Below are 18344 nucleotides of genomic sequence, written 5' to 3'. Positions count from 1 at the left end.
GGAATGATAGTCATCTGATCCCTTGGGCAGGGTCTCTCCGCAAGTGGGGGTATGGAGACCAGCACCAGGAGAGGAGTGGCTGGGAGAGGGGCAAGGGGGACACACGTCCAGGACTGGCCAAGACCCATCGGAGATGGCAGCAGCCCCTCTGGCTCTCCCTGGATGAAGCCCACCCTGTGCTTCTGCCCGCCCCCAATAAGAAAAGGGCCATGTGCACAAAAGGATGGACTCACCCCGACCAGTTTTATTGAGCAGTAAATGCAGGAACCAGACTCTGCCCCTGGTGTCCCACATGTGGAAACGTTAGCAGCTTTCACAGACAGAGGCAAGTTCCTGTTACAAAGATGAAAGGGCAGAACCTGGCGCTTTTGTGTGTGTGTGTGATTAGTGCACATGGATACACTGATTGACCCAGAACTCGTATCTACACCTGCAGCAAATGGGAGCAGCTCTTATCTCCTTGTACGAGGAAGCACCATCCTAACAGCCTGAGCAGTGGAGCGGAAAATACCCACAGCTGCCAGCACAGAACTTTCCACCATGTATGGGCCCCACCCGTGTAGCCCTGCCAAGAGGTGCCCCTGGTCGTGAGCACAGCTGGCATGACCTTGACCCACCAGGCTCATTCTTCCCCCGACACTCTCCAGGGGAACCTGGTGAGGTCAACATTTCTGGGGACACTGGCTTGAGGCCTGACCCACAAGAGAGTTCACAAGGGGTACTTTCTCCATTGCCCCCCAAACCAAATAGACACTGGCTTGAGGCCTGACCCACAAGAGAGTTCACAAGGGGTACTTTCTCCATTGCCCCCCAAACCAAATAGACCTCAACTACTTATACAAACGCCCTCTAGTTTAACCCCTGAGATTTTAAATTATGATACAGAATCTTAAGCAGACAGATGCAGTTTGAACATACTATGTCATGTCACCTCATGGTTTATAATGTAGAATTACTTGTTTCTTTCTATTACTAAAATCAGATTGTGCAACACTTTCTCGCCCTGACTGGATGATGAGTCTGATTCCTGGCCGGCTCACAGCACCAAGGCAGTGCCTGAAGCTCAGATGTTCCTTAAGTGTCCACAAAAAATGCATGAATCCACGCTCGACCTGGCAGAGGGTGATGCGACCTCTTCTGCCAACTGCAGAGCTTCAGGAAATTAGCAAAACTTAGGGTGGGCAAAGAATTCATTTAGCAGCTGTAGAAAGATGAAAAACATTCTCTAAAGAGTTTCCCAGTGGTGCTTCACATTGGAAATCACTACCCCAGGGAGGATGTGCTAGGACGCCTTCCTGTTACCTGTTGCTTTACAGACTTGTTAACAAAACCTAAGTGCTACAGCGCATGTGTCTAAAAGTTTTCATCACCAGCATATACTTTTTAAAAGAGCTGAGACCTCAGACTCAGACTGGAGAAAAACTTAAGAAACACTGTGGGAATAGGAAGCCTGATGCTTCCCCACTGAGACCCGTATAAAGCCCCCTGAGTGATGGGCACACCTGGGCACAGGTGGTCTCACAAGGTGCCAACCGTAGCTCCAGAAAACAGCACCCAAGGGGGCAGGCTGTCCCCAAAGTGCTGTCCCGGGCCCACCCCCTGCAGTGCAGGCTCCTCCCTTTGCACATCCAAGGCCACCCGGCGCTGAAGGAATCAGGGTGATGCCTCCCAGATGTGTGGAAACGGAATCAGAGCCCTGGCTCCCCAGCCCCACCTGGCCCCCCCCCCCCCGCCCCCCGTGCTTCTGGAGAGTCTGTCCTGAGAATCCCTCCGAGGAAGGTCATGAAGAGAGACACCGGCACAGCCGGGAGGAAGATGGAGGGAGCTGGACCGAAGTCCAGGGAGGGCCAGCCCCAGGCCTTTCCCACAGCCTTAGAAACATCTGCCAAGGGTCTGCACAGAAGACGAAACAGGATGGTCCGGAGGGACTCAGGGTGCTGCTCCCCACAGCAGCAGCACAGTTTCCGACACTGAGGGCAGAGAACCCGCCTCGGCCCCGAGTCACTGTCTGCCTGGACCTCACGCCTGAAGCTCAGTTGTAGGAGAGGAAGTCGATGAGCCGGGGAGGGATGTCCAGCCTGGCGATCTTCTCCAGCCCCCTGACGCCGGCCGCCCGCCTCAGGCTCACCCTGCAGAGCTGAGACAGGCTAAGGGGGGTCTCTGCAGAAAGGGACAGAATGTACGAGAGGTCAGCTTGAGGAAGGAGTGCAGCATCCTTCAGCGTAACAAGAGCCAGGACAGAACTGCAGACACCTCCCCTTTCCTGCAAAGATGATGAACCCTGTGTACCCTCTCCGGAAGGCAGCCAGGAAGGACAGCCAGGGACTGGGACCCAGGGCAGAAGATCAGGAAATAGAATTCAGCTGATGGCCCCTGGGGTTTCATTTTGTGGGCTTTGGGTTTAGGGGGATTTTTTTTGGCACCATAATGTTATAACTGAGCACATGGATTCATCAGCAAAGCACAAATCTGCAGCCAGTAGGCTTGTTTGTCAAACTTCCAGACAGATGAGGATTGGGCAAGGGTTCAGGCAGCCAATGCTGGCTACCCACCCCTGTAGTTCCAAGCCCCAGGGGCTCTGCTCCGGAGCACTACAGCCACAGGGACCCATGAAGAGCTGACCCACAGGACAAAGGGTCAGGACCACAGGCCTAAAGATGAAGCCTGGAGCTACAGCTCATGAGGGACACACACCAGGGCCAAAGAAGGAACATGCCTGGAGGCCCCTGACCGTTGGGCCATAGGAACACGTACAGAGCAGAGCCTGGCCCCGACGGCTGCCTTTAGGACCATGTTAACCAAAGAGAGTATTCTCTACCTAGGAAATGTTATGAAAGAAAAACCTCTTTGAAAGAAAAATGAATTACTGGTGGCATTCCTTTTCCCAGTTACTTCCTCCTAAATTATCTGGATGCAGCAAGAGAAAACACCTTCTAGAAAATGTTTTCTGGACAGATGTGGATGGTATTTGCCTCTCAATCCATGATGGATTTTAGTTGGGTCAGATTGGCAAAATGTTTAATCAATGGGCTTTTTCTTTTCCGATTGGTATTTGAAAGCCTCTTAGGACTGCAATTCCATGTAAACTCTTAAAAATGTTTCCCCAGAGACGAGGCCTTGACTTAGCTGGTGGTTTGTCCTCTGTTGGCTGAAGATCCTGGCCTGTATCTGCATTATCGCAGGGACCCATCTGAGTAAAGGGACGACTGACTGATCGTAATTATCTCCTTTCCCGCAAGTGGTCCCCGCAACCCCAGCGCGCGCAGACACGACGCCAGGAGTCACTGCGCACACACTTACTCTCATAGTGCTCCAGGCACCTGGCGGGGGCACTGCTGGCCCACGTGTAGTCCGACGGCTTCCGCCCCCGGTTGTCGCGCGCGTAGATGTTGCCCCCAAACTGGATGAGCATCTCGATGAGGTCCACGTTCTTCACCTTGGCCGCGTGGTGCAGCGCCGTCTCATGGAGCTTCGCCGCGTTCACGTTGGCCCCTGCAGGGTCGGGAGTAGAGTCAAAAATCGCCGAGGAACACGGGACACGAAAGTATCAGCCCCTCCCCAGAAACGCAGTCAGCCTCTGCAGCAGCGGGCAGCACAGGTGGAAACGCTGTTGTGCTGAGCCCGGGGCTGGGGTGGAGGGGTGGGGCGGGGGGGTCAAAGACTACGCACCTGCATTGAGCAGCACTTTGACACAGTCCAGATGCTCGCGGGCGCAGGCAACATGCAGAGGGGTCCCAAAGTGGCAGTCGTGCGCTTCCAGGTTGGCCCCAACATCGATCAGAAGCCTCACACACTCGGAACTTCCTTAAAAGAAACGGAAGCAAAGGAAAAAGCCTCGTGTATTTGAAGTAAGAGGCGTGGCTGGAGCGAGCTTGGCGGCGGCAGGAGACAGGGGAGGTGGGCTGCAACCCACGGGAGCACAGGGTGGGCATCCTTCCCTGGGGAGCTCGCCCACCATCCCCCAAAGCCCGCCAGGCAAGCGGACAAGGGAAGAGCTGCGCGGACCTGTACCCAGCACTGGGAGAACACAAAGTTTGGGTCGCCAGGTGTGGACGCAAAGCTCCCGGGCCCTCGTGGAAGAGAAGGGTCTCCCCACCTCTGGTTGCTCCCCAAGCTGTATCTGAAACACCAAGCTGCCTGGATGAACTTCCCTAAACTTTCCTACCACAGGGGTTCCCTGCCCCCTCCCAGCTGACACCTTTCTGGCCTCTTTCCTGGCTTTTCTCCAGCATCTTTAACTCAAGTTTGGGGTTGAGCTTAGGTCGGGCTCCATCCATCCCAGACTCCATCCTGTCTCATTTCTTGATCACGCCTGCTCCACCTCCACCACCAGGCTGTGGCCATTTTCATGTGGACTCGTTCCCCATGACCAGGTCCTCTCCACTCCCCAGCCAGCCTCCTCCTAACCGAGTTGACCTGGACCTTGGGCTGTCTCCCCCACATCAACTCTAACCACCCTCTGCCTGAGCTCTCCTGTGTGTATGTGCAATGCACACACTAACTTCTGCTTGGTTTTCTCTTCTTAATCCATCCCTTGTCCCTTGTCCATCTTATTGGCAGGACCCTGCCAGTGAACCTAAGATGAGTGTAGGAATAAAAAAACTTCTCTTCCCCATGCTGTGCATGGATGGATGACTGCTAAACGAATCTTTCAACAATGTGTTCCTAGCATTCAGCATCTGCTCATAAACCTTCAGAGCTGCCTGAAGTGGTCCCCATCGACAAAGGTGACTTGGCGATGGGATTTGGGGTGCAGGCAGCAGAGACAGGGGAGACATAGGAGAGCCAGGTCCCAACAAGCGCAGCGAGCCAGAGCATTGCACCTGCCAAAGCCCAGGACAGGTGTGCAAACTTTGCTCTCAACAGTAGAATCCAAACTGCCTAGCCTAGCCTCTCAAATTTTCTGGCCCGCTGGTCTCACCCTAAATTTCCAGTTCTGCCTGTCATAGCTCCTCTCCTGGGCGTGTCTAACCCAGTGAGACTGGAGCAGCCATGTCCTCCCACCCTCTGAAATCCATCCTTTCTCCAGGGGCAGCTGAAAACCACGAGTGCCCAGCTCTTCTGAGAGCATCTGCCTCAAGGATGCGTCTGGGCCTCCTCTTCCTGCCAGATCAGGGACTCTCAGGGCAGTCCACGAGGTAAGTGGCTGCAGGGGGCACCCGACTCCCGGGTGAGCATCTGAAAAATGATGACTGGCTAGAACCCTGCCTTCAGTCCAGGCGAGCACTGCATCTCCAGGAGGAAAAGCACAAGACTCCATGGCTTCACCAGCCATCGGACAGCCTCCCTGGCATCTAGGCCTCTGCCAACTCACCGCTCATGCAGGCTTCGTGCAGCGGGGACGCTGTGTACAAGGGCGGGTTGACCTTGGCCCCATAGGAGAGCAGGAGCTTCACGCACTCGACACTGCCTGAGGCACAGGCATCACAGAGCGGGGTGCTGCCGTCAATGTTGCGAGCATCCACCTGGAGGGAGGGTAACAAGCATCAGAGGGTGGAGGAGAGGGTGCCGGCCACTCACGCTCTGATGCATGTTCATCTCTGCAAAGACACTGCGTGGTTCTCCTAAGTCCTTAGGTTTTCTATTACATATCTTCCCTAGTGGTTCAGAAGGTCAAGAGTCTGCCTGCAATGCAATTCAATCCCTGGATTGGGAAAGTCCCCTGGAGAAGGGAATGGCAACCCACTCTAGTATTCCTGGAGAATCCCATGTACAGAGGAGCCTGGTGGGCTACAGTCCATGGGGTCACAAAAAGTTGGACACGACTGAGTGAAGAACACCAATACGTGCTGAGGCACTGTCCCAGGTGAGTGCGTTCACAGACCACAGGGCGTGTCTACGGGAGCCTAAGTACAGCCAGCAAGTGCTTTAGGGCTTTTCTTTCAACTCAGCCTCATTCCCGCCACCACCCCAACACCTCACTAGCACAGGCAGGGTAGGAAGACCGGCTTTAACTTGAGCCCCATCTAGGAGGAGTGCCCAAAACTGTCTAACCATGCCTCTTCTAGCTGGAAAATCACAGAGCAGGAAAAGGCAACTCCCCAAACTGGCAGATTCCGCTTAGAATTTGTCCAAATTCAGCTGTTATTTGGATTCACGCGGAAGCTTGTTCCATTTCCTCTGGAACTGCCGTCATAGCCAAATTCTGGGAAAAGTGAGCAGTGCACAGCCTTCCCTTCTTCCTCACCTCCCCCCATCGCTGTCCCGTGGGAGCTAAGCCAGCTCCTACCAGCCTGCCCAGCCCTCTGGTAAAGACCCAGCTATTCCGCCAGCCCAATACCTGGTACGGCTGTGAGTCCTTAACTAGGGAAAGCAGCGAGTCAGTCTTGCTTTTGTTCCTTTCTACCTGGCCTTTCTAAAGCTGGTTTGCCAGCATCCCACGTAATCATCCTGCTCTCTGTACCCAAATGGCTCCTGCAGCCAAGGCCCCACCAGCCCCATGGGCAGCTGGCCTCTGAGAGGTGCACAGCCTGGCCCATCTGCAGAGCTGGCCCAGCTCTGCAGAGCAGAGCTCGCCACCGCTTTGCTAAAACCCCTTCTCTTCCACCGCCAGTGACCTCCCAACAGCCAGTCCAAAGGCCTCCTCACAACCTCAGGGTTGTGGTTGCCATAGAGATCGGCCCTCTCTACAGCCCATTCTGGTTTCCTCCTTCCTTTCCTTCTCACCTCCTGCAGTGGTCTTCTTTCTTTCTATGTGCTCACAGCACACACAACACTATTCCCAAGCCTCTTTTCCTCTAGAGCTTGTCCTGCCATTCCCGGGGTGGGAGTGGGGGTCTGTGCTACAGGGTGGCTTACCTGGGCCCCAGCGGCCAGCAGCAGCTGCACGCACTGCACCTGGCCCTGCAGACTGGCCGCATGCAGGGGCGTGATGGAGTCCACTGTGACCTGATTGACGCAGGCCCCACTCTCAATCAGCTGCTGCAGCTGTCGGGTCTCCCCCCTCTGGGCCGCCTCGTGCACAGGGGTGCGCTCCACCCAGAAACCTGGAAAGGAACACAGGTAATGCTAAGACCATGCCACTTCTGTCCAGGTCAAATGAACACATGTATGACCCCAGGACCCTTTATGAAACCTAAGCCACTGTATATATGAAAGTGTAATTGGTCCAGACACCCCTATTCAAAATCCTTCAGTGATTCCCACTGCCTGGGGGCAGAGTCCAAGTCTTTGGGGAGGCACCTCCTTGACCCCTCTCCTACCACTGACCCCCACAAGCCTGTTCTCCAGCCACACTGCTGGCTCATCATGGTTCCCTGCCCTGGCACACCTGTGTCTCTGCATACATTCTCTCTGCTTGAGAAGCCCACCTGTGCCCCTACCCCAGCCATCCATTCTGCAGTCTCCTTAGTTTAGATGTTATGCCGTCCATGTGGACCCATTTGAAATATCTCTTTCTCCAGGAAACACATCTTCCACAACCCTCACACCTATATACTCATAACATGGCATTTATACTTCCGTTATCCTTGCCTGGGAGAGCCTTCAAAGCAAGGACTTCTTCTAATTCAGTTTTATCAGATTCCTCAGGATTTCCTACAGTAAATCATGTCATCTGCATTCAGAGGTAGCTTTGCTTCTCCCTCTCTAATCCAGATGCCTTTTCTTTTTCTTGCCTAATTGCTTTGGCTTGGATGTGCAGCTGCACATTGAACAGAAGTACCAAGAGACACCTGCTGTCTTGTTCCTGGTCCTGGGGCAAAAGCTTTGTCCTCCAGTTGTTAAGACTCCATGCTTCAACTGTAGAGGATGTAAGTTTGATCCCTGTTTGGGAAACTAAGATCCAGCATGCTGTGCGGTGTGACCAAAAATAGCTTTGTCCTTCACCACAAAAGCTGTGGGTTTTCATGGATATCCTTTATCAGGTCAAGGATATTCTCTTCTATTTCTAGTTTTTTGAGTGTTTTTATCATGAGAGGGTATTGGATTTGTCAAGGACTTTATCTGGAGCTATGGCAATGATCATGCTGGCTATTTTTTCTTAATTATATCAAAATGATGTAATACATTAATTGATTTTTAGATGTTCAACCAACTGTGCACTCTTGGGATAAATTCCACTTGGTCATGGTGTATAATCTTTTTATAAGACAGAGTTGATTCACACATATTTTGACGATTTGAGGGTCTATGTTCATAAGAGTCACTTTTCTTGTGATTGATGTATTTGTCTGGTTTTGGGGTCAAAGTAATACTGGCCTCAGAGAATGAATTGGGAAGTATTCCTCCCTTTAAATTTTGGAAGAGTTTATGAAGAACTGGTATTAAATCTTTAAATATTAGGTAAAATTCATCTGTGAAGACATCTGGGTCTGGGCTTTCTTTAAGTTTTTTATTTAGAATTTTTTTTTTTTTGAGTCAGTTTTGGTAGTTTGAAGTTTGCCTCTTTTTAGGAACTTGTGTACTTCATCCATGTTATCTAATTTTTGGCATACAGTTTGTTATGGACTGAACTGTGTCCCCAAAATCCATATGTTGAAGCCCTAACTTCTAACACCTCAGAATGCGATGGTATTTGGAGACATAATTATAGAAGTCATTAAGTTAAAGCAAGCTTATTAGTGTGGGCCCTAATCCAGTATGACTGGTGCCCTTAGAAGAAAAGAAAGTTAGGACATACAGATACCAGAGATCTGGGTGAATGAAGCAAAGACGACATGAGGACATAGCAAGAAGGCAGGCGTCTGCAAGCGCAGGAGAGAGGCCTCAGGAGATGTGAGCCCCACAAATGCAGAATCCAAGCTTGGGGAACTTCATACTTACTGACCCCAGAAGGAGACCCCAGTATGTCTCCCAGTCAGAATGAGTGGCCACCCGAGTGCCTGTCTTTGGAGGGGGTAGGTAGTGGAAAGTGGCTGTGGATCACTTTCAGGTCAATCTCGGGGGAGCAGATTGAGCAGCTGCAACCCTCAGAAGAGAAGAGCAGGGGGGCCCTGGGTCTTGCAGGAAGGAGGAAAGTGCAGCTCAGGAAGATGGGTGCAGGGGAGACCCAAGCATTCACTGAGAAGTCTGTGCAGGTAGACACAGCCTCCCCCACCACAGAGCACAAAGATGGAAGGACGTGACAGTGAGCAAGCAGTTCACAGTCATGGGCAGGGGGTGGACAACCAATTCAAAACCACAGGATGACTGCAGTACTGGAGGAACAGGTCAAGTTACAGGAACTTAGAAGCAAGATAACCCATGTCCAGGGCCTGTCAGGAAGGCATCACAGAGGAGGTGGGGCTATGGCCAGCCTGCCGGGCATCACCTGCTGGCTCTATTCCCAGTGCCTGGCACAGTGTGAGGCCCTGCAAAGGCTTGCTCACATGACTTGCTTTTTGAGTGAATAAGGGACAAATGAATGGGAGTAATTACTAATATGAATTCTAAAGCCTGGACATAAAATTTTTAAAGAAAATCTAATTGTATCTCTTTCTGATCAGTCTACAGAGGAAGTGCAGCTTACTTGGAACCATATTTTCTAATGAATAAACAACGGCTACATTTGTCTTAGCAGCAGCTGAGGGCAGAGATCAGAAGCAGCAGATATGATTACAAAGGAGAGAATTTATGTGTCTCAGGGGCCACAGTCAACAGTGAAAGGCACCGATGGGAAGGGGGACCGTATATATCAGAATAAAGAATGCCTACAACTCAATAACATAAATAACCTCTTAAAAAAAGTAACAAGGGACTGAGATATTTCTCTAAAGAAGATATACAGATGGTCAACAGGCACATGAAAAGATGCTCACCACCAACTGTCAGAGACATGCAAATCAAAACCACAGTGAGATACCACCACACACCCATTAGGATGGCTACTATCAAAAGAACAGAAAATAGATGTTGGCAAAGACGTGGAGAAATTGGAACTTTTGTGTGCTGTTGGTGGGAAAGCAAAGTGGTGCAGACACTTTGGACAGGAGTACTGCAGTTCCTCAAAAATTAAAATGGAACTATCAGACAATCCAGCAATTTTTCTCCAAAGGAACTGCAAACACTAACTCGATAAGATATAAGTACCCACGTTCACGGCAGCATCATTTACAATAGCATGATACAGAAAGTACCTGAGTGCCCATGGACGGATGAATGGATAAAGAGGATATGATATATACACACCATGGAATATCATTCAGCCTTAAAAAGGAATGAGATGCTGACACAGGCTACAACGTAAGAACCTCGAGGACATGACACTCAGTGAAATAAGCAAGTCACAAAAAGACAAATACTGTATGATTCCACTTACATGACGCTCCCAGAGTCATAGAGACAGAAAATAGAATGGTGGCTGCCAGGGGGAAAGGAGAAGGGGAACAATGGGGAGGTGAACAGGTGCAGAGTTTCCATGTTATAAGATGAAAAATTCTAGAACTCTGTCATATCAAAATGTGCATGTAGTTCATACTACTGAACTGCGCAATGAAAACTGACCATCTTCACCGTTTCCATGGGTTTTCTTAGCCAGAGCGAAAACTTTAAAAATTCTCTTTTAAGGGAGTAACAAAGATGGAGGAGGGCCCAGTGGTGGGGGAGGTGTTAACCACAGCTGGTACCAACCACAGGGTGTCATCAAGAGGAGACAGCTTTACAGCAGGGGGGAGGTGGGGGGAAGTGGCAGTTTCAGTGTCTCTGAAGACCCCTGGAAGCAAAGGGGAGGGGAGAGCGACCCCAGAGATAAAGAACACAGGGTGCCTTGTGGCTGAAAGGAAGTGCAGCTGCAAGAAGGCGCACAGGCTGGCAGTGGGAAGCTCGGCAGCCCCCACCCCTGCCCCCACCGCTGCATGCCCTCCCTCACCACAGTGAGCAGGTTGGGCAGGTGGGAATATACTTACCAACCTTAAAGCCAAGAGCCTGCAGGGAAGAGAGGCAGGAAGATGCCATGCTAGTGGACCCACTGAGCTCAGGCTGTTTCCAGCCCTGTGCCTGGACCCCACGTATGACTGGATACCCCCACCCCTGGACCACTCCCCTGGGAGAGGGTCAGTCAGTCAGTTCAGTCACTCAGTCATGTCTGACTCTGGACTGCAGCAAGCCAGGCCTCCCTGTCCATCACCAACTCCCAGAGCTTGCTCAAACTCATGTCCGTCACATCAGTGATGCCATCCAACCATCTCATCCTGTCATCCCCTTCGCCTCCCACCTTCAGTCTTTTCCAGCATCAGGGTCTTTTCCAATGAGTCGTTTCTTCACATCAGGTGGCCAAAGTACTGGAGAGGGGCCACCCTGGAAACCTGAGACCCGCCCTCTGGGATGAGACTTCCCCTGAATCCCAGCCCTGCCACATAATCGGTCTCCTGGCTCCCCATTCCCATCATCCCCCTCCCTCCTATCACAACCCCTCTGGTCTTCCCCTCCCCACTTAGCATTAGCAGCTAAGTCATCAGTGGGTCATGGTGGTCCTGCTTCAAACCCTTGCTCTTGTCTCTGGAATAATCCACATAATCCACATGCCTTTGCAGGCCAGGAATACAGACCCTCCAGGATGGACCCCAGCCCCTTTTTCCAGGTTCCCCCCACCCCACCATATCCTCCCATCTCACCACTACCCCACACACACCCTTGTCGCCAATCGATCGGCACCTCAGGTAGCTGACAGAGGGTCCAGGTGTGCTGTGCCCCACTCAGCCCCACTCCTCCTCCCCACTGAGGCTGGGTCTCAGCTCCTTGAGGGAGCCTTCCGGCGTGCAGCCCCCTACCCATGCCTCCTCTAGGCTACCCCTGTGCACACACCTGTCCCTGACTCCCCTCCTCCCCTTCCACAAGCATCTTCGTGGCAGGACCTCAGCCGCCCACCTCCCATTCCATCACCACACCTGACACACGGGTATCAAACAAACATATTCTCTCCAGGAGCCTGTTCTACTTGCCAGACTGAACTTGCCCCGCTGCAGCCAGGTCGGTACCCCACTGCCAGAGTACACCCCTCGACTGGCCCATCACAGGCCTGCCCAGCCCAGACACTGACCTGGGCCACGCCTGTGGCCTCGCCCACTCAAGCCATGCCACGTGCCAGGGCATCAGTCAGATGGGAGTCTGTCGCAAGAGAGCCAAGGCCATAGTGCCCGGAAGACACTGCCTGCCTCCTCTACACACTGCCCAGGGGTGGGTTTCGGGACCCTCCTCCCAAATAGCCAGCAGTCTGGCCAGGCAGAAACCTCTGGGAGCTGGAGCCAGCACGGGTGAATATTTACACCAGGGGAAGCAGCAAATCAGAACAGGCTTTTCCTTTTGCTTGTTTGTTTGGTTTTTTTTTTCCCCTTTTTCTCCAGACAGCCAATTTACCAGTATCCCACTTAGTTATCCAGAGCCCGGAATCCAGCTCTTTGAGCCCAAACAGCAGCTCTCAGTCACAGGCCAGCCAGCCCTCCCAGAGAGCCTGTCCCTCCAGCGGGCATGGCCTGCCAGGCCTCTGGCCCACGTGCAGAGTAGAGTTCCCATCGGCCCTACCCGACTGCCCAGAGTCCAGAGCCCAGCCCCTGTGCTGACCCTGACTCTGACCCTGACCACTCCTCCCCAGCCAGGCAGCCCCTCCACGCAGCAGCTTCATTCTAACAGAGTGTTTTCCAAAGGCCATAGAGAACACCTCCATCACAAGTGGATCCAACAGCTCAGCATCCACCAGGCACCCTTCAGCGTCACTTGGGCCAGTATCTGGCTCCAAGTCTGTCATGAAGGGCAGCCTGGGGCCCTCACTGCAGAGATTGAAATAAGCCTTCTCCCCAAATATCCCAGTAAATATTCTTGAAATAATTCCAGGTAAGCTTTCCCTTACCCCATGCACAGCCGCAGGGCACCTTTATGGGGATGTAGCCAGGGTGAGCGGTCACTGAAGCTGCAGTGGAGCTGGTGTTCCGAGGCCCACTCTCAGCGGGCTCTCTGGAAAGTCAGGGACCCCAGTGACTTGTCCCCCAAAGTCCAAGAAGTTCAAGGATTTGTGGGTACAAAGAAAAGATGAATTGAAGAGCTAAAAGGACCTAGAAATCATGGCAAAGTGTACCCACCCATCTAATAGTAAAGGAGTGAAAAAAAACAGGGCCAAAGACCCATAAGGACAGAGAGACCAGCGCCTGAGAATGGCAGACCTCTCCATGAGATGCCTTAGGGACCAAAGACACGTGCATGCAGATAGCTGGGCACAGGTGGTGCTTAGTAAATGCTTGATCATGACCACCCACCTTACAGTGCTGTCCGAATCCAAGTTCAGTGTGCTTGAAGCTACCAGTCACCTTGACTCTAAGGGAAGATAGAAATCTTCATTTTTAAATATGTTAATAGAAACCCTTACTTAGCACTTGGGGCTGAGTATTTTGCTGCTTTTGAAGAGATTTTTTGAGCACGGTCTTTTTTCAGTGTTTTCATGATCAATAGCCCAAATACTGTTTGTCAGTAAACTTGAGGTCAAGCGGCACAACCCATGGTTTTTAAAATGTGTTAAATTGGGTAAAAATTTTAAAGAGAAAAGGTTTACCTTCCTACAGGAACAAGACAGTCAAAGCCTAGTTAAGAGGGAAAAAGAAAGTGAAAGCGAAAAAGTGAAAGCAAAAGAGACAAGTGGGAAGAGGTTTCGCAACGCAAGCAGTGGAAGACAGCCAGGGAAAGGGAGGGAAAGAGCTTCTTAAACACATTTTATGAGAAACGCCCAAATCAGATGTTTGCCCTCCCTCCACAACCTTCCTGATCGCTCATCCAATAATCCGCCACCCCAACCTCTCCCCTATAGTGCTTAGGACCCAGGGGTGTGAGCTGGGGAGGACAGTTATACCAAAAAATCAAAACTCCTTTGTACTGCTGTAGTTGGCAGCCACTCCTGGCCACAGTGAGTGCCCAGAACACCAACTGGTATTAAAATCAACCTAATTTCCTTCAAACATTTTTATTAGTAGGGTAATGCACGGCCCAGAGGATTCTCCACTAACTAGACACTTCTAGAATGCAGCCTTCTCTAAGGTAGAAACAAGATGCGCAATTTGAGATTTTTAAGGAAGTTGATCTCCCAGCCAGGGCACCAATTATCTAGATCTCTCAAAGTACTTTCACTACAATTCTTATTTTAGAAATTGAAATCCCAGAATTCCCTGGCAGTCCAGTAGCTAGGTCTCAGTGTTCTCACTGCCAGGGCCCTGGGTTCAACCCCTGGTTGGGGAACTAGGATCCCACAGCCACCCAGCAAGGCCAAAAAAAAAAAGGGAGAAAAAACAAACAAACAAAACCCATCATATTCTGCAGACTCAACAGGAGGATGAACTTGGAGACTTGAATGGGGATGCAGATTGACCTCCATCCTGATCATGGACACCCGGAGGCAAAGACGTTTCTCAGAGCCTGAAAGTGACATCGTGCAGAGGTGATGAATGGTAATGGTGCTCCCCCGCCCCCTGAGAACCTGCAGCGGACAACACGCATCCATCCCAGTCACAAACCCACCCAGCACTACACATCCATTACAGGTGATCTTATCTGACAGAAGAGACATGAGCCTTGTAACATAAAACAGGCAAAACCAAAAAGAACTGCTTGCATTAAAACCTCAGCTTTGGGGACTCCCTTGGTGGTCCAGTGGCTAAGACTCTGCGCTCCTAATGCAGGGGGTCCCGGGTTCAATCCCTGGTCAGGGAACTAGACCACACATGCTGCAACCGAAGAATCTGCTTGCGACCACTAAGACCCAGCTCAGCCAAAGAAATAAATATTAAAAACAAAACAAAACAAAACACCTCAGCTTTGTGACTTCCTGGCTGTGAGAACTCAGTTTCACCTCTAACTTATAGATAATGATGAGTGTCCTGCAGCCATTGCAAGGCTCGTAGTCAGCACTGGCACACAGCCGAGCAGCTCAGTGGCTCTCACCATGGTCCCAGGGTGTCTTGGTCCCAGGGCTGCCGCCCCCTTTCTCTCTCCATGCCACCTTCCCAACACCCCAGAGGCTGAGGATAAGTGAAGAATCCTTTCATCTTCTGCCAGCCTCTAGCTTCCAAGTCAGAAGCCCGTAAGTACAGATGCTGAAATCAGGAGTCACTTTTTCCAACTTTGCAAACAGACAATGATGTGAATTACATTTGCTAAGGAACAAACACTGGATTCACTTTAGGATGCGACCTGCCCTAAATTCTTGGTTCTTATTGGTAAACCCATATTATAGGACTGCTGCCTTTACTTCTGTGAAGTGTTACAGGGTTATATTAAAGCTACATGGTTTGGTTAGAGTATACCACACACAGAGAATTTGAGATCAGAACGCTAACATGAGTTAAAGTTCCTATGATGGTCCTCTGCTTCTGCTGGGATGGCAGCACTGTTTTGGATTCAACACATTGAGTTTAGTCATTTGTGTTGAGAATAAAAATGTCAGCAGGATAAAATGTATTTTGGAAGAAATACATGACATAAAACAATGGCGAAGTCAAAAATAGCCATGAACCGCAGAAACTGTGCATCCTCCATTAGTTTAGAATGTTGTTGTTCAGTCACTCAGTCGTGTCTGACTCTTTGCGACCACATGGACTGCAGCATGCCAGTCTTCCCTGTCCTTCACTATCTCCCAGTGTTTCCTCAAATTCATGTCCACAGAATCAGTGATTCTGTCTACCCATCTCATCCTCGGTTGCCCCATTCTTTTCCTGCCCTCAATCTTTCCCAGCAACAGGGTCTTTTCCAATGAGTTGGGTCTTCCTATCAGGTGGCCAAAATATTGGAGCTTCAGCATCAGTCCTTCCAATGAATATTCAGAGTTGATTATCCTCTAAAAGATACATTCCTTAAACTGTACAAAAACACATACCCAGGAGTGATGCAGTGCTATTGAACCTTGTTGTTTTTGTTGTTTGGTCATTAAGTCATGCCTGACTCTTGTGACCCAATGGACTGTAGCCGACCAGGTTCCTCTGTCCACAAATTTTCCAGGCAATTCTGGAAAGGATTGCTATTTCCTCCTCCAGGGTATCTTCCCCACCCAGGGATGGAACCTGCATTTCCTACATTTCAGGAGGATTCTTTACCACTGAGCCACCAGGGAAGCCACTGAACCTTGTACATGAACAAAAATACTAAAATGTGTTTAAATAGGTGTCTGTAGTCAGCTGTTCATTGCCTGTTTCATTGAACCAACCACACACAGCTTACACTGGCAGGGTCAAAGTCCTGTGCTTGCCTAGGATGAGATGCCAAGTAAAAACAGAGATGCTTATTAAATGACTTTGATCTTGTTGAAGGTGGATGTTTTGCAACATCATAAAATATCTTTGCTTTGCTAGGACTGTAATTCCTCTTAAGCTAAATTTACCCTTAAGACTTCTCACTTTTATTCGCACTACATTTTTTATGAGCATAAAAGTACTGCATAGATTGTTTTCTTTCCAGGCTTTCAAAGTGTTTTCACTGCTCATGTCATTTGCCCTAGAATAACTCGGTAGGCAGGGAGGCTTGCTTCCCCTGAGAATGGCCCTTTGCCCTAGCATCCATTTTATTCTAGGGAAGGCTCAATGAAGAATCAAGGTCGCATGTCTCACACAGCGCGACACGTGCACACACTCCTTCCTGATCGGATTCCTGGTGTCTCCGTAGGATGCTAACGACCCCGCGCACGACCCTCCCACTTGGGTGCCTGGAAGGCAGTCTGCTCCAACCCTGGTACCAGGGCTGCCAGTGGTCCCACGCGGGCACTTCCTAGGTTCTCCTCGGAACCTGGCAGTGACCATGCACAGCCCCGCATCCTCCCCAGGTTGCTGGGCTCTCGGGGGGTAGGGGGGAGTTCTACGGTTCTCAAGTCACAAGGATGACCAGCCCTGCGACGCGCGGGCCGACGGGGGAACCTGGAGCGGGACGCAGAAACCGCATCTGAGCTGCACTGGACCCCCGGACCTGTTCCTTTAACAGCACGGCCCTCTGAACCGACCCAGTCCCCGCCAGACGCCCCTGGCCAACCCTCAGAGCAGGACGCGTCCCCGCTGGGGGTGAATGTCACCAGATGCAGCTCTTGGTCCCCGGAGCCGGCCCCGCGCCCCCTGCGCCTCGCACGTACCCACGTCACCCAGGAAGCTGCCGTCCAAAGAGCGGGGCTCCATAACACCGGCTCCGGCGTCCCGGTCCGCGGCTCCGCCACTCGCACCGCCGCGGGAACCTGGGCCGGGAAAGCGCCGCCCGCTGGGCGGGGCCGTTCGGCGTCGCCGCGCGTCCGGCCGAGGTGGCTTAGAGCCGGGAGTTGTAGTTCCCCGCCCCGCCGGTGCGGCTCCCGGGAGGGCCCCGGTCCAGCGCCACGCCGCGGCCACCTGCGTCCAACTCCGCGGTCGCCGCCTCGGGCTTTTCTGGACGAATGTATGTTCGTGTGCAAAATATTTGTTCGTGTGCAAACCGTGCCATGTGTCCATGTGCAGAAGGGATCAGTGTGCAAACCTGTACAGGTGTCCTGAAAAACACGTGTCCAGGTGCAATGTATGTCCACATGCAAAATATGCCCGTTTGTCCATGTGCACATCGCGTCCCTGTCGGTGTGCAAAACGTGTCTGTGTGCAAAGCGTTTCCACATGTCCAAGAATCCACGGGCAAAACCTGCCTCCGTGAGCAAAATATGTCTGTACTTGCAAATTGCGCCCACATGTCCATGTGCAGAACATGTCCTTGTGTCCCAGTGTAAAAAATGTCCAGCTGCCACAACTCACTACCTTCCTTTGCATTCATCTAGCTAGGCAGCGGAGAAGGCAATGGCACCCCACTCAAGTACTCTTGCCTGGAAAATCCCATGGATGGAGGAGCCTGGTAGGCTGCAATCCATGGGGTTGCTAAGAGTTGGACACGACTGAGCGACTTCACTTTCACTTTTCACTTTCATGCTTTGGAGAAGGAGATGGCAACCCACTCCAGTGTTCTCGCCTGGAGAATCCCAGGGACGGGGGAACCTGGTGGCTGCTTTCCATGGGGTCGCACAGAGTCAGAAACGACTAAAGCCACTTAGCTGCAGCAGCTAGGCAAAGCTCATCCCACCCCACACCCCCCCCCCACATGCTTTCATTTTGAAGATGCGTTTCCTACCAGAGCTGGCATGCTCCTGCTTCTTTCATCTTTCCAGAGAAATCATATATTCCAAATCGTTCACATCACACACACACCATGCGTTTTGAAATCTCCTAACAGAAATGAAGGACCTGTTTACAGATTCCAAGTAGGCAATTCGGTAATTGAACTGTTGTTTTTTTTTTTCAAACAAGCTCACAAAGTTGAGGTTTAACCTTGCCAACGTTTGTTGCAGTCACATCACTGAGATCTGCACTGAGCCTAAATGCAGAAATTAGTTTGAGCTGAAAAGTAAACATATCAGGAGTGATCCTGCCTGGAAATACATAAGGACTAGCACACAGCTG

General features: G+C 51.3%; 1 protein-coding gene across 1 annotated transcript; it reads right to left on the bottom strand.

The window, feature by feature from the left end:
• Positions 1-224: 224 nt before the first annotated feature.
• ASB13 (ankyrin repeat and SOCS box containing 13) lies at positions 225-17109 on the bottom strand. The gene is made up of 6 exons (XM_004014310.5): positions 17009-17109; positions 6799-6986; positions 5315-5465; positions 3670-3804; positions 3301-3492; positions 225-2160 (listed from the first exon to the last, which is right to left on the bottom strand). Exons 1-6 carry the CDS (start codon positions 17049-17051, stop codon positions 2033-2035), a joined length of 837 nt encoding a protein of 278 aa, XP_004014359.1. The 5' UTR covers positions 17052-17109; the 3' UTR covers positions 225-2032.
• Between the last annotated feature and the right edge of the window lie 1235 nt (positions 17110-18344).

The sequence above is a fragment of the Ovis aries genome, chromosome 13 (assembly GCF_016772045.2).
Source record: "Ovis aries strain OAR_USU_Benz2616 breed Rambouillet chromosome 13, ARS-UI_Ramb_v3.0, whole genome shotgun sequence".
In the NCBI taxonomy this organism is placed as follows: domain Eukaryota; kingdom Metazoa; phylum Chordata; class Mammalia; order Artiodactyla; family Bovidae; genus Ovis; species Ovis aries.
Note: the sequence above shows the minus strand (reverse complement) of the source record. Positions and strands in the feature narration are given on the sequence as shown.